We start from the raw sequence: 16,326 nt of genomic DNA on the forward strand, positions 1-16,326 counted from the left end.
TATATAACTCAAGTGGACTCCCTCCTTGGATTTGCAGAATCACACCAAGGAAAACCAGCCAGTGTGCCAGAGGCTGGCCCAGACTGCACACATCCAGCAGACCTCCAAGGCACCAGCAGCCAAGAAAAGTCAAACCTGAACTATCCCCATGCTCCTGGGAACCAACGAAGAACCACCTACAACGTTGTAGGGAAACACCAAGGAAAACAGATCTCTCTACACTCAAAGAGAAAGGGGCAAAAGAAGCAAACAAAAAAGCCCCCCACACACCAGGCCTACGAAGAGGAACCCACAAAATCAAAAACCAAAAGCATTCGGGAGATAAAAGACACAGTATGTAGCCATTAAAAATTATGGCTCAAATCTCAATTTGTTCACATAGAAAGATATCCATCACAACTTATGAAAAGGAAAAAAAAAATCAAGTCATAAAATAAAATATCACCCAAACAGCGAAAAAACAACCTAGGAACTAAATACAAATACATGAAAGCACCATGGTTCTATCTAAGTAGTGGGATTTTCTAACATTTTATAAGAAAATGATCATTTTTGTAATCAGGAAAAAAGTGTCATTATCATAATTAAAGACAGTTTCTAGAGCACAAAAAAAGATGGAAAGCCTAATTCACATTTTAAGCTACCATAACCTTGGTAACAAGCACGACAAAGACAACCACATGTCAGTCTTACTTAGGAATTATAAATGTAAAAATCTTTTCAAAAATATTAGCTGGCCGGGCACGGTGGCTCAAGCCTGTAATCCCAGCACTTTGGGAGGCCGAGACGGGCGGATCATGAGGTCAGGAGATCAAGACCATCCTGGCTAACACGGTGAAACCCCGTCTCTACTAAAAAATACAAAAAAAAAAAAACTAGCCAGGCGAGGAGGCGGGCGCCTGTAGTCCCGGCTACTAGGGAGGCTGAGGCAGGAGAATGGTGTAAACCCAGGAGGCGGAGCTTGCAGTGAGCCGAGATTGCGCCACTGTACTCCAGTCTGGGCGACACAGCGAGACTGTCTCAAAAAAAAAAAAATTAGCAAATTCAGAATTACATTAAAAAGGACCATATACCATCAACAAGTAGAAATTATTCTAGTAATTTAAGAACAGTTTGATGTTAGAAAAATCTAGCAATAAAGCTCATGGTGTTAATGATTAAAAACAGAATAAACATATGATTAGTACAGTATAGGGGAAATGATAAACAAAAGAAACACACACACAAAAAGAAAGAAAAACTAAGAATAGAACACTATTGCCTTAACTGCAATATTATTTAGTTTTGCTCTAGAAGTTCTAACCAATACAATATGAAAAATATAAGGACGACAAGGGAAGATGAGATTATTATTATTTGCAGATTGATAATAGTCTACTTAGAAAAGTTAAGAGAATCAACTGAAAGATTATTACTATTATTATTTTTTTTTTTTTTTGAGACAGAGTCTTGCTTTGTTGCCTAGGCTGGAATGCAATGGCGTGATCTCAGCTCACTGCAACCTCCGCCTCCTGGGTTCAAGCGAGTTTCCTGCCTCAGTCTCCTGAGTAGCTGGGACTACAGGCGCCTGCCACCATGCCCAGCTAATTTTTGTATTTTTAGTAGAGACGGAGTTTCACCATATTGGTCAGGCTGGTCTAGAACTCCTGACCTCAGGTGATCCACCCACCTCGGCCTCCCAAAGTGCTAGGATTACAGGCATGAGCCACCGTGCCCAGACTGAAAGATTATTAAAAACAGTAGAGGCTGGGCTGAAAGACTATTAAAAACAGTGGAGGCCAGGTGCGGTGGCTCACACCTGTGATCACAGCTCTTGGGAGGCCGAGGTGGGAGGATCGCGAGGTCTGGATTTCGAAACCAGCCTGGCCAACATGGTGAAACCCCGTCTCTACTAAAAATACAAAAATTAGCTGAGCGTGGTGGTAGGCGCCTGTAGTCCCAGCTACTCGGGAGACTGAAGCAGGAGACTCGCTTGAACCCGGGAGGCGGACGTTGTAGTGAGCTGAGATCACGCCATTGCACTCCAGCCTGGGCAACAGAGCAAGACTCTATCTCAAAAAAAAAAAAAAAAAAACCGAAATAGTAGAGGAATTCAGTATGGTCATTAGTCATAAAGAAGTGAAAAAATATCAAGGGCATTCCTAAGTTTAAGTAATACCTAGGAAGAGTTTTTTTAATTGTTATTTTATTTTATTTTTATTTTTATTTTTTTGAGATGGAGTCTCATTCTGTCGCCCAGGCTGGAGTGCAGTGGCGTGATCTCGGCTCACTGCAAGCTCCACCTCCCGGGTTCACACCATTCTCCTGACTCAGCCTCCCGGGTAGAGCAGCTGGGACTACAGACACCCGCCACCATGCCCGGCTGATTTTTTTGTAGTTTTAGTAGAGACGGGGTTTCACCATGTTAGCCAGGATGGACATGATCTCCTGACTTTGTGATCTGCCCGCCTCGGCCTCCCAAAGTGCTGGGATTACAGGCGTGAGCCACTGCACCTGACTAAATTGCTATTTTAAAACTTCATTAACAATACCAATAAAATCTAAAAAATATCTAGCACAGTGCCTGGCACATAGTAACTGTGCAATAAATACTGCTGAAAGAAACAAAAGGAAACGCTCAATATTGTAAAAATGTTAAGTTTTTCCCCAATTTAAATCTATAAACATACATGTCTATTTGAAATCCCATTTGGAATTCTTTTATTGCAGAAGAGGTGGTAATTAAGGCACAGCACAGTTGTCGGTTTTTTTTATAATGAAGTTTTACAAAATTATTCTGACAGAAAGATAAATGAAGGAAGATAAAAGCCATGAATATGTATCATGTTCATAGGGGCCTTAATCAGAAATAAAGTGATTATAAAAAACTACAATAGCTGACGCTGGCAATTACCAACAGCTTCAATAGTGCAACATAACAAACGGCCCAGAAACAATGTGGGTGTGTAAAAATTCAGTGAATGAGGCCGGGCGCAGTGGCTCACACCTGTAATCCCAGCACTTTGGGAGGCTGAGGTGGGCAGATCACGAGGGCAAGAGATCGAGACTATCCTGGCTAACATGGTGAAACCCCATCTCTACTAAAAATACAAAAAATTAGCCGGGCGTGGTGGCGGGCGCCTGGAGTCCCAGCTACTCGGGAGGCTGAGGCAGGACAATGGCGTGAACCAGGGAGCCGGAGCTTGCAGTGAGCCGAGATGGCGCCACTGCACTCCGGCCTGGGCGACAGAGCACGACTGTCTCAAAAAAAAGAAAGAAAATTCAGTGAATGAAATACGAACTATTTCACATGAGGGAAGGAAAGAAATTCATAATTGAGCAAATGGGGAAAAAATAACATTAGACACCTATGACACACAAAAGTAAACACCAAGTATTTCGAAGATTTACACAAACAAAACAAAATAACAGAAAAAAAGCTTAAGGAAAATTTAGATAATCATTTATATAACCTCTGTATGTAAAAGGCCTTTTTAAGCATGATATCTCCTCCCCTCATTAGAAAAGATCACCAATAAACATGCTGATAATTTCAAATAAAATTTAAAAACCGGTACACGTTTTACAATGTCACTTACAAAATCAAGTTAATAGAGAAAGTATTTATACTAAATACGCCAGATCAATTAATATAGTTAATATATATAAAAAGAAAACTTTGAAATTAAGAAACAAGGCTGGGCACAGTGGGTCATGCTTGTAATCCCAGCACTATGGGAGGCCAAGGCAGGAGGATCTCTTGAGGCCAGGAGTTTGAGACCAGCCTGGCCAACACGATGAAACCCCGTCTCTACTAAAAATACAAAAATTAGCCAGGCATGGTGGCGGGTGCCTGTAATCCCAGCTACTTGGGAGGCTGCGGCAGGAGAATCGCTTGAACCTGGGAGGCTCGGAGCTTGCAGTGAGCCGAGATTGTGCCACCGCACTCCAGCCTGGGCAACAAAAGCAAAACTCCATCTGGACAAAAAAAAAAAAAAAAAAAGAAAAGAAAAGATGTTCAAGACGTAACAAAAAATGCATATTAAACTGTAACATAGTATTTTTACCTAGTAGAGATTTTTTCAAAGATAATCAAAATTGGTATAGAAATGTTATTCTGCAATATATGTGTTCCAAAGGCTTAAAATGTTATACAACCCAAATCCGGAAAGTCTACATTGAAGAATTTATTTCAACATTTGGCTATACTTAAAAATCATTTGTAATTAGAAAGAATCTAACTGTCTAAGATGATGACACTAGTTAAATAGATAACAGCCCTTCATGTAAAAGATGAAACCATATATTTACTAGAAGAAAGCAGGAATAAATTTTTTATAACCTGGAAACAGCAAAAACTTAGATATGACTAAATATACGGAAGAATTAAAGATTGACAGCCAACTTCATTTAAAAAAAAAAAAAAACTTTTGGCCGGGCGCAGTGGCTCACGCCCGTAATCCCAGCACTTTGGGAGGCTGAAGTAGGTGGATGACGAGGTCAGGAGATCAAGATCACCCTGGCTAACACGGTGAAACCCCGTCTGTACTACAAATACAAAAAATTATAAATATATAAAAAGCCGGGCGTGGTGGCGGGCGCCTGTAGTCCCAGCTACTCGGGAGGCTGAGGCAGGAGAATGGCGTGAACCCGGGAGGAGGAGCTTGCAGTGAGCTGAGATCACGCCACTGCACTCCAGCCTGGGCGACAGAGTGAGACTCCGTCTCAGAAAAAAAGCAAAAAAAAAAAGAAACTTTCACATGACAAAACTACCAGAAGCAAGTCAAATGTCAAATGATAAAGGAAAGGAAATAACTGCAATTTATCACGAGGAGCTAATCTCCCTAATACGTGAGGAGCTCTTAAAAGATCAAGACTAAAAAGGCTAATAATCCAGTAGAAAAATGGACAAAAGACAAGACAGTTCACAGAAAGAATATATATGTAAATGGCCCTCAAGCATATGAAAACGCACTCCACTTGACTCATTATATGAGAAATACAAATTGAAAACGACACTGAAATACCATTTCTCACTTATGAGGTTAAGAAAAATTCAGAAGACTCGCAACACCCCCTGTTGGCCAGGCTGTGAAGAAACAGAAGCGCTCACACATTGCTGGTGGGGTGCCCAGGGTGACAACCCCTTTGAGGGGGGATTTCACAACAGGTTTTAAAAAAAATTACATATGCCCTGGTTCTGAGAACTCACCTTTCAAAGACACCTATGCACATAATTTTTTTTAAAGGACAAGGTTATTTACTGCGGCATTATTCACAGCAGCTCAAGACTGGAAGCAATCTAATTGCCCTTCCTTAGGAGACACGTTAAATAAAGAATGTTACATCTATGCAGTAGAGTACCCACACAGCCCTAAAGAAGAATAAGGAATATGAAATAAAATGTAGAGTGAAAAGACCAAGATACGAAAGAGTGTGTCATTGGTTCATTCATTCATTTATTTATTGAGACGGAGTTTCACTCTTGTTGCCCAGGCTGGAGTGCAATGGCACAATCTCGGCTCACTGCAACCTCTGCCTCCTGAGTTCAAGTGATTCTCCTGCCTCAGCCTCCCAAGTAGCTGGGATTACAGGTGCTCGCCAGCATGCCCGGCTAATTTGTTGTATTTTTAGTAGAGACGGGGTTTCACCATGTTGGCCAGGCTGGTCCCCAACTCCTGACCTCAGGTGATCCACCCGCCTAGGCCTCCCAACGTGCTGGGATTGCAGGCGTGAACCACCGTGCCCAGCCTGAAAGAGTATCTTTTATATAAAAGGAAGAACATACACACAGACACACAGAGACACACACATACACATGCATAGAGGCTTATTTCTGCAAAAAGTAACACAGGAAGAATAAACCAAAAATTAAATGAAAATGGTTATTTAGAAGAAGTAGGTTAAGAAAAAGTAGAAAAGAGAGGAATGGGAACAAGACTTTGAGTGTCACTTTTACATAATTTTGACTTCTGAACGATGTAAATGTTTTACTTATTTAAAATTAAATTTAAAAAGTTGGAAAAAGCAACTCCTGAAAATGAATAAAAACAGAAACAAACGATAACATAAGACAGAAAAGAAAGAATCAATTATTGCAAAAGTCCTCAAAAAACTACTGGCAAACCGAAACCAGCAGCACATCAAAAAGCTTATCCACCACGATCAAGTAGGCTTCATCCCTGGGATGCAAGGTTGGTTCAACATATGTAAATCAAAAAATGTGATACATCACATAAACAGAAATAAGACAAAACCCACATGATTATCTCAATAGATGCAGAAAAGGCTTTTGATAAAATTCAACACCACTTCATGTTAAAAACTCTCAATAAACTAGGTATTCAAGGAACATACCTCAAAATAATAAGAGCCATCTATGACAGTCAACATCATACTGAATGGGCAAAAGCTGGCAGCATTCTGCTTGAAAACTGGCACAAGACAAGGATGCCCTCTGCCACCACTCCTATTCAACATATATTGGAAGTCCTGACCAGAGCCATTAGGCAAGAGAAAAAGAGGAGAGGAGAGGAGAGGAGAGAAGAGAAGAGAAAGGAAGGAAGGAGAGGAGAAAGAAAGAGAGAAAGAAAGAAAGAGAAAGAAAAAGAAAGAGGGAAAGAAAGAGAAAGAAAGGAGAAGAGAGAAAAAAAGAGAAGAGAGAAAGAAAGAGAGAAAGAGACAAAGAAAGAAAGAAAGGAGGGAGGGAGGGAGGGAAAAGAAAAGGTATTCAAATAGGAAGAGAGGAAGTCAAACTACCCGTTTGCAGACAACATGATCCTGTATCTAGAAAACCTCATACTCCCAGTCCAAAAGCTCAATAAGCTTATAAACAGCTTCAGTCAAGTTTCAGGATACAAAATCAAAGTGCAAAAAAATCCCTAACATTCTTGTATATCAACAGTCAAGCCAAGGGCCAAATCAGGAATGCAATCCTATTTACAATTACCAACAGAAAATAAAATACCTAGGAAGACAGCTCACCATGGGGTAAAGATCTCTACAAGAAGAACTACAAAACACTGCTCAAAGAAATCAGAGACGACACGGGTCAGGTGCGATGGCTCACACCTGTAATCCCAGGACTTTGGGAGGCTGAGGCGGGTGGATCACGAGGTCCGGAGATCGAGACCATCCTGGCTAACAGGGTGAAACCCCGTCTCTACTAAAAATACAAAAAATTAGCTGGGTGTGGTGGCGGGCGCCTGTAGTCCCAGCTACTCAGGAGGCTGAGGCAGAAGAATGGCATGAACACAGGAGGTGGAGCTTGCAGTGAGCCTATATCGCACCACTGCACTCCAGCCTGGGCGGCAATGCAAGACTCGGTCTCAGAAAAAATAAATAAATAAATAAATAAATAAATAAATAAATAAATAAATAAAAGAAATCAGAGATGACACAAACAAATGGAAAAACAGTCCATGCTCATGGACAGCAAGAAAGAGTATCGTTAAAATGGCCATACTGCCCAAAGCAATTTACAGATTCAATGCCATTCCTATTAAACTACCATTGACATTCTTCACACAACTAGAAAAAAGTATTTTAAAATTCATATGGAACCAAAAAAGGGCCCAAATAGCCAAGGCAATCCAGAGCAAAAAGAACAAAGCTGGGCCCGGTGCAGTGGCTCACGCCTGTAATCCCAGGACTTTGGGAAGCCAAGGCAGGAGGATCATCTGAGGTCAGGAGTTCGAGATCAACCTGGCCAACATGGCGAGAGCCCATCTCTACTAAAACTACAAAAATTAGCTGGAAGTGGTGGCTCATGCCTGTAATCCCAGCTACCCAGGAGGCTGAGGCACAAGAATCACTTGAACCCGGGAGGCAGCGGTTGCAGTGAGCCAAGATCATGCCACTGCACTCCAGCATGGGTGACAGAGCGAGACTCTGTCTCAAAAAAATAATAATCAAATAAAAATAACAAAGCTGGGAGTATCATGCTACCCAACTTCAAACTATACTGTAGGGCTACCGTAACCAAAACAGGCACAGACCAATGGAACAGAATAGAGAACCCAGTTGACCAGGCACAGTGGCTCATGCCTATAATCCCAGCACTTTGGGAGGCTGAGGCGGGTAGATCACTTGAGGTCAGGAGTTCGAGACCAGACTGGCCAACACGGCAAAACCCTCTCTCTACTAAAACTACAAAAATTAGCTGGGCATGGTGGCACACAGCTGGAATCCCAGCTACTTGGGTAGCTGAGATGCAAGAATCACTTGAAGCCAGAAGGGAGAGGTTGCAGTGAGCTGAGAGCATGCCACTGCACTCCAGCCTAGGTGATGAAGCAACACTTGTCTCAAAAAAAAAAAAGAGTACCCAGAAATAAGGCCGCATGTACAACTATCTGATCTTTGACAAACCTGACAAAAACAAGCAATGGGGAAAGGATTCCCTATTCAATAAGTGGTGCTGGGATAACTGGCTACCACGTGCACAAGATAGAAACTGGACTCCTTCCTCACACCATATGCAAAAATTAACTCAAGATGGATTAAAGACTTAAGTGTAAAACCGAAATCTATAAAAACCCTGGAAGACAACCTAGGCAATATCATTCTGGACATGAGAACAGGCAAAGATTTCATGACAAAGACACTAAAAACCATTGCAACAAAAGCAAAAACTGACAAATGGGCTCTAATCAACGAAAGAGCTTCTGCACAGAAAAGGAAACTATCCACAGAGTGAACAAACAATCTACATACTGCGAGAAAATAATTGAAAACTATGCATCTGACAAAGGTCTAATATTCAGTATCTATAAGGAACCTAAGCAAATTTACAAGAAAAATCCACCCCATTAAAAAGCGGGCAAAGGACATAAACAGACCCTTTTCAAAAGAAGACAGACAAGGTCCCAAAAAACATAGGAAAAAAGCTCAACATCACTGATCATTAGAGAAGTGCAAATTGAAACCACAAGGAGATACCATCTCACACCAGTCAGAATGGCTATTACTAAAAAGTCAAAAAATAACAGATGCTGGTGAGGTTGCAGAGAAAAAGGAATGCTTATACACTGTTGGTGGGAGTGTAAATCAGTTCAATCATTGTGGAAGACAGTGTGGCAATTCCTCAAAGAACTAAAAAGAGAAATACTATTTGATCCAGCAATCCTGTTATTGGGTATATACCCGAAGGAACAGAAATCGTTCTTCCATAAAGACACATGCACGTGGGCGGGGCGCAGTGGCTTACACCTGTAATCTCAGCACTTTGGGAGGCCGAGGTGGGTGGATCACCTGAGGTCAGGTGTTCGAGATGGCCAATGTGGCGAAACCCCATCTCTGCTAAAAATACAAAAATTAGCCAGGCCTGGTGGCAGGCGCTTGTAATCCCAGCTACTCAGGAGGCTGGGGTAGGAGAATCGCTTGAATCTGGAAGGCAGAGGTTGCAGTGAGCCGAGATCGCACCACTGCACTCCAGCCTGGGCAACAAGAGCAAAACTCCGTCTCAAAAACAGAAAGAGACGCATGCATGTGTATGTTCACTGCAGTACTATTCACAGTAACAAAAGACATAGAATCATCTAATGCCCATCAGTGGTAGATCAGATAGAGAAAATGTGGTACATATACAACATGGAATATTATGCCGCAGTAAAAAGGATCGAGATCATGTCCTTTGCAGGAACATAGATGGAGCTGAAGGCCATTCTCCTTAGCAAACTAATGCAGGAACAGAAAACCAAATACCACATGTTCTCACATTCTGTAGGTTGGTTGTTCACTCTGTTGATACAGGAGACAGCTAAATGGTGAGAACATATGGATACATACAGGAAAATGACACACACTGGGGCCTAGCAGAGGGAGGAAGTCGGAAGCAGGAAGAGATCAGGAAAAATAGGAAGTGCTAGGCTTAATACCTGGGTGACAAAATAATGTGTACCACAAACCCCCATAACACAAGCTTACCTATATGACAAACCTGTGTATGTACCCCTGAACTTGAAAGCTAAACTCTTAAAAAAAAAAAATTCTCATAACTTCGGAACATAATAACCTCAGTATTCTTAGCAGATTAAAGTAAACTTAAAAAGACTCAAATTTTGAACTTAGTGTTCATCGCGGTACTTTATAGTCATTCAGAAACCATTTTCTGTAAACTGTAAAATAGACCATATGAGTAAAAACATACTGATGCTTTTGGAAACTAGGATTCTCAGTGTGAGAAAAAGCACATACAAATTTGGAATGGCGAAAATAAGGAAGAAAGGTATGCTGTTAGATTTGAATCGAAGGCTTACATTTTTAATCATCATCACAAGTATAAACTTGTGATTTCACAAAAATCTATTTCCTAGCCAAATCCCATCACTGTTTTTATACAGCCCATAACTAAAGATGGTTTTTACATCTTTTTCTTTTTTGAGACAGAGTCTCACTCTGTTGCCCAGGCTGGAGTGCAGCGGCACAATCTCGGCTCACTGCAGCCTCCACCTCCCGGGTTCAAGCAATTCTCCTGCCTCAGCCTCCTGAGTAGCTGGGACTACAGGTGTGCACCACCATGCCCGGCTAATTTCTGTATTTTTAGTAGAGACGGGGTTTCACCATGTTGCCCAGCCTGGTCTTGAATTCCTGGCCTCGAGCAATCTGCTGCCTCAGCCTCCCAAAGTGCTGGGATTATAGGTGTGAGCCACCATGCCTGGCCTGTTTTTACATTCTTAATGTAAAATGTAAAAACTGTAACTATCCTTGTGGTGAGGATAGAAACTCAAAGACTTGAAGACATTGTCTCTTGGCCTGCAAAGACTAAAAGACTTATTATCTGGAGGAAGTTTACTAACCCTTGAACTAGACTATAAAATTGTTAGAAATATTTAAAGTAAAACAGGAGAACTTAAATGTGTTATGCTTCATTTAGTCTCAATGATTAAATAACTACTAACTGGTTGGCTGTTCTGCCAATTCAACATATGTAAGCAGAGAGATCATCATACACACATGTGCACAGAGAGCCTCAAAGGAAGATAGGGTTTTCGGACCTCAAAACTCAAACAAATCATTGGGTACTAATTCTCTCCTGATATTACCTTCGGTGCCTTTTCACCTTTTCTTTCATACTGATTTCGTTGTTGAATTTTCTCAGCAATTTCTTGGGCAATTTGACAAGTAGAATCGTATGTGGAGAACCTGCATCAAAGTCGTAAAAAGAGAAAATATATAAGGTTCTTTAGAAGAAATCTTTGCCCTAAGTTTGACATTTTCATTCTAGCCAAAGAATTCGAACAGAAGGGAAGAAGAATAACATCACCAGTAAAAGCAACATGGACTGAGCGTTATTTACCATGTGCCAGGCACTATTCTGAAGGCTTCGTTAGTAATAACTCACTTAATCTAAACAGGAACGCTATGAAGTGGGTACCATTACCATCTCCAACTCGCACAGGAGAAAAGGAGGCACAAGGAGGTAAAGTGACTTGCCCAAGTGGTTCTGCCCGCTGCAAACCAAGGCTGTCTGGCCCCAGAGCCGAGGCTCTTAATGTGGGGGCCTCCGCTGCACTGGGCATGTTCTGAGCACTGGTACAGCAGTGAACAGAATGAACACAGTCCCTCTTTCAAGGAGCCCATATCTTAGGGAAAGAAAGTCATAAGACAAATAAATACATAGTATGTCAGGTGTTGACAGGTGCTAAGAAGAAAAGTGCAGCAGGATAAAGGGACAGAGAGTGATGAGGAGCTGCTACTTACGTTCAGGTGACACTGAGGCAAGGTGAAGAAGCTGGCCTCACAGATGCCTGGGCGACAGCTCTAGGGTGCAGGAACAGCAAGTACTGTCTAGCCTAAAACCAAATGCTCTGGGGACAAAGGCCCCGCACCCACCTGACATCTGAGCTTGCCAGAATTCTCTCAAAACATTTAATAAGCTTCTAGTTGTTATTCAGCAGGGTTGGAGGCTTTGAAGGGTTCACAGTGAACTCCCAACAGCCCCTGATGTTTTGCTTCTCTCAGAGCATTTTTACTTTCTATCATATAGAAAATACTTAAGCAGGCCGGGCGCAGTGGCTCATGCCTGTAATACCAGCACTTTGGGAGGCCGAGGCGGGTGATCACGAGGTCAGTAGTTCGAGACAAGCCTGGCCAACATAGTGAAACCCCATCTCTCGACTAAAAATACAAAAAATTAGCCAGGCATGGTGGCGGGTGCCTATAATCCCAGCTACTTGGGAGGCTGAGGCAGGAGAATTGCTGAACCCGGGAGGCGGAGGTTGCAGCGAGCTGAGATCGCGCCACTGCACTCCAGCCTGGCGACAGTGTGAGACTCTGTCTCACACAAACAAACAAACAAACAAACGAAAATACTTAAGCAGGGATACACATTTCATTTCTCCTACCAGGCAGTCTGCTCCTAAAAAGCAGGGACTCTGTGGACTAACGTGACCAGCATTCTTTTCCAGGACTAGTCTATTACAAAATATTGGAAACTCCCGTTAGCCCTAATGTCCTAAGTTTTGCTTGAGTAAACATATTTTTTGAAACCTTCCAATTCCCACATATCATTTGAACACTGAGGGAACTTGATAAGTGGTTTTTTTAAATGAAGGAAAATGTGCCCATCAATTCCCTTAGGAATCTTACTAGAGTAATTATAGCAATAGTCACAGCTGAGTACCTGACCTGAGCCAGGTCCTATGCTAAGAGCTTTATATTGTAAACTTCGTAAGGATCCTGAGGGAGGATCCTGAACCACTAACCACTATACTCTAAAGCAGCACCATTCACGTATATATCATATATATATCATACACATTCACATATATCATACATATCACTGATACATATATTCATACATATCACATACGTATCATTTATATCCATATATACTATATAGTCATATATATCACATGTACATCATTCATATATGTATTCATGTATGCGTGTGTATGGAAAAATAGCAGTATACAAGAAAACACAGAATTAAGAAAATAGGAGGCTAAATAAGGAAAATTGGGTCCTGCTCCCAACTTTGCCACATTTCACCTTTTTTTCCTCCATATTATCATGAAAAGAGGAGCCTAGGTCTGGCTCTGAGGTCCAGACCATACATGTAAAAATCAACCACATATAGTAAGTTTTGCCTCCTGCCAAATGTGGGATCTAAGTGGTAAGTATGTCTGGAGTTCAGAGGTGGGAGAGATTACTGTTGGCCAAGTCGCTCAGATGGAAAAGGTCCATGAGGTTACATCTGGATGACCACAAGGTTAAAGCAGGTCTCTTATTCAGACAGGAGGCAGGAGCACATTCTAGACTTAGTGAAAGACAGAGCAAGCAAAGATGAACAGAAAGGAACGTGTCCGGCACGTTTGGCTGCGTGGTGGCCCTGGAAGCCTGGTAAGTAAAAAATGGTAGACATGAGTAGAAGCTAGTTTCTGCAGAGCCTTGAACACCAGTCTAACAAGGTTAGACTTCAAGGAGAATTTTAGAGCCATGGAGGACACTTTTACACACAGAGAGAGGCCCTAAAGAGGTTATGAGAAATGTAACAGCTGCCACAAACTCCCAGGTGTCCTGACTCCGGTCCTTGTGTTGTTATTTTAGCCCTAAAGAGCAGTAGTTCTGAAACAAGTTGCAATCACTGGGGAATCTTTAAAAAAATAACAATGCCTGGTCCCAACCTCAGCATTCTGATCAAACTGGTATGGGGTTTGTCCTGGGCGTGGGGAGCTTTAAAAGTTTTCCAAGAGATTGAAATCTGTGGCAAAGTCCTAGAACCCTTGGCCTGGGGTAATAGACAACCTCATTACACTATCAAGCACACAGGTGCCTGAAGTACTAGTTTAGAAAAAGTAATCTGGCAGAGGGGCTGAGGCAGGAGAATCGCTTGAACCCGGGAGGCAGAGGTTGCAGTGAGCCGAGATCGCGCCATTGCACTACAGCCTGGGAGACAAGAGAGGCTTCGTCTAAAAAAAAGAAAAAAAAAAACCAAAAAACGTAATCTGGGCCAGGCACGGGTGTGGTGGCTCACACCTGTAATCCCAGCACTTTGGGAGGTCAAGATGGGTGGATCACCTGAGGTCAGGAGTTCAAGACCAGCCTGGCCAACATGGTGAAACCCTGTCTCTACTAAAAACACAAAAATTAGCCAGGTGTGGTGGCGGGTGCTTGTAATCCCAGCTACTCGGGAGGCTGAGATAGGAGAATCACTTGAACTCAGGAGGCAGTGGCTGCAGTGAGCCAAGATCGTCCCACTGCACTCCAGCCTGGACGACGGAACAAGACTCTGTCTCAAAAAAAAAAAAAAAAAAAAAAAAAGGTGTGGAGGGCAGAGATGAAACAAGAATGGCAGAATATTGATAATTACAGAAATTGGGTGGTGAGTATGGAAGGGGCCAATTGTACTATTCTAGTTTGTGTATCTTTTACCTTCCAAAATAAAGTTTTTAAAAAGCAAATCAACAAAAAGAAGACCATGCTACCAACATAAAAAGTCCAATCACGAATATAAAACTATTAAGGTTTAAGTGTAATTTTTCTGGAAATGGTATATCATCAACAAATAAGTTACCCTGACGGTAAAGCTAATTAACATTAGCAAAGAACCAGTTTAGAGACAGTATCATGTGCTACTTCTGTTAAACAGCCAGCTTACCACTTGTTTTGATAGGCCATTAAAATAGTAACTGCTCTATTCCATTTCTAAACACTGAGGGAGGTGCCAATGACCTATGACTTTAGCAACACAAAGGTAAAACTGTAGTTGAATCTGTTTTTATTGGTTTTTTGTTTGTTTGTTTGTTTTGCTTTGTTTTGACATGGAGTCTCACTCTGTCACCTAGGCTGGAGTGCAGTGGTGCGATCTCAGCTCACTGCACATCTGCCTCCCAGGTTCAAGTGATTCTCCTGCCTCAGCCTCCTGAGTAGCTGGTATTACAGGCGTGCACCACCATGCCCAGCTAATTTTCGCATTTTTAGTAAAGAGGGGGTTTCATCACGTTGGTCAGGCTGTTCTCAAACTCCTGACCTTGTGATCTGCCTGCCTCAGCCTCCCAGAGTGCTGGGATTACAGGCGTGAGCCACCGCACCTGGCCTTTTATAGGTTTTTAAAGAAGGTGGAGGGCAACTTAGGAATATGTATTGTAAACCAAAAATAAAATTATAAGGCCTCCTCGACCCGCAGCCATTGCATGGATCCCACCCCCCAGGCAAGGGCATTCCAAAGTTAACCTGAAACAGGTCTTAAGTCTGATAAGAAACATTTACAGTCTATTCTCTCTAAAGCCTGCTACCCAGAGGCTTCATTTGTATGATAAAATCTTGGTCTCCACTACCCCTTATCATAACCCAGACATTCCTTTCTATTGATAATAAGTCAACCAATTGCCAATCAGAAAATTTTTCAAACTACTTATGACCTTGAAGCCTCCCCCACCCCCTTCAAGGTGTCCCGCCCTTCTGGATTGAGCCATCATAAATCTCACATGTATTAACTCATGTATTATTCTTCCTAAATTGTATAAAAGCAAGCTGTTCCCCAACCACCTTGGGCACAGGTCTTCAGAACCTCCTGAGGTTGTGTCACGGGTGCATTTGTTATTATTATTATTATTTTTTTTTGAGACGGAGTATCGCCCTATCACCCAGACTGGAGTGCAGTGGCGCGATCTTGGCTCACTGCAACCTCTGCCTCCCAGGTTCAAGCGATTCTCCTGCCTCAGCCTCCCAAGTAGCTAGGATTACAGCGCGTGCCTCCACGCTCAGCTAATTTTTTTTGTATTTTTAGTAGAGACGGGGGTTTCACCATGTTGGCCAGGCTGGTCTCGAACTCCTGACCTCGTGATCCACACGGGTGCATTCTTAACCTTGGCAAAATAAACTTTCTAAATTGATTGAGTCCTGTCTCAGATACTTTGGGGTTCACAGTATCAAGGGCCTTAAAAATGTTCGTACCCTTCAGCCCTCACTTTCAACAATCTAATGAGAAAGCCACTTAGTCAAACTAATTGAGAATAACAAAAAAAAATAATAAATGCTTTCACTTTCAACAGTTCTAATTCCTACTTCTAGATAGGGAGCCCAAGGAAATAAGAGATGGAACAAAGGAACTGCCTTTGCAATCATAAAACAAACCAAAACATCAAAAAAAAAAAAAAAAAAAAACTAGTATGAGGCGAAAAATAAATTACGGTCATTCATGTGATGCATTATTATGCAACATAAGAAAATTATGAGGCCGGGTATGGTGGCTCACACCTGTAATCACAGCACTTTGGGAGGCCGAGGCACGCAGATTGCCTGAGCTCAGGAATTCGAGATCAGCCTGGGCAACACCGTGAAACCCTGTCTCTACTAAAATACAAAAAATTAGCTGGGTGTGGCAGCATGCGCCTGTAGTTCCAG

The 16,326-nt window shown here is 42.1% G+C and overlaps 1 protein-coding gene across 6 annotated transcripts in view; it reads right to left on the reverse strand.

Moving 5' to 3' along the window:
• Positions 1-16,326, reverse strand: part of STX8 (syntaxin 8) — a 330,836-nt gene that overhangs the window by 312,449 nt on the left and 2,061 nt on the right. For all 6 annotated transcript variants that reach the window (XR_002517971.1, XR_002517972.1, XM_017950346.2 and 3 more), the window contains exon 2: positions 11,022-11,121. Coding sequence is in view for 4 of the 6 variants with exons in the window: in XM_017950346.2 (XP_017805835.1) it covers positions 11,022-11,121 (100 nt within the window). In the remaining 2 variants the exon portion in view is untranslated. The remainder of the gene's footprint in view (positions 1-11,021; positions 11,122-16,326) is intronic.

Source organism: Papio anubis, chromosome 17 (genome assembly GCF_008728515.1).
Source record: "Papio anubis isolate 15944 chromosome 17, Panubis1.0, whole genome shotgun sequence".
NCBI classification, from domain to species: Eukaryota; Metazoa; Chordata; class Mammalia; order Primates; family Cercopithecidae; genus Papio; species Papio anubis.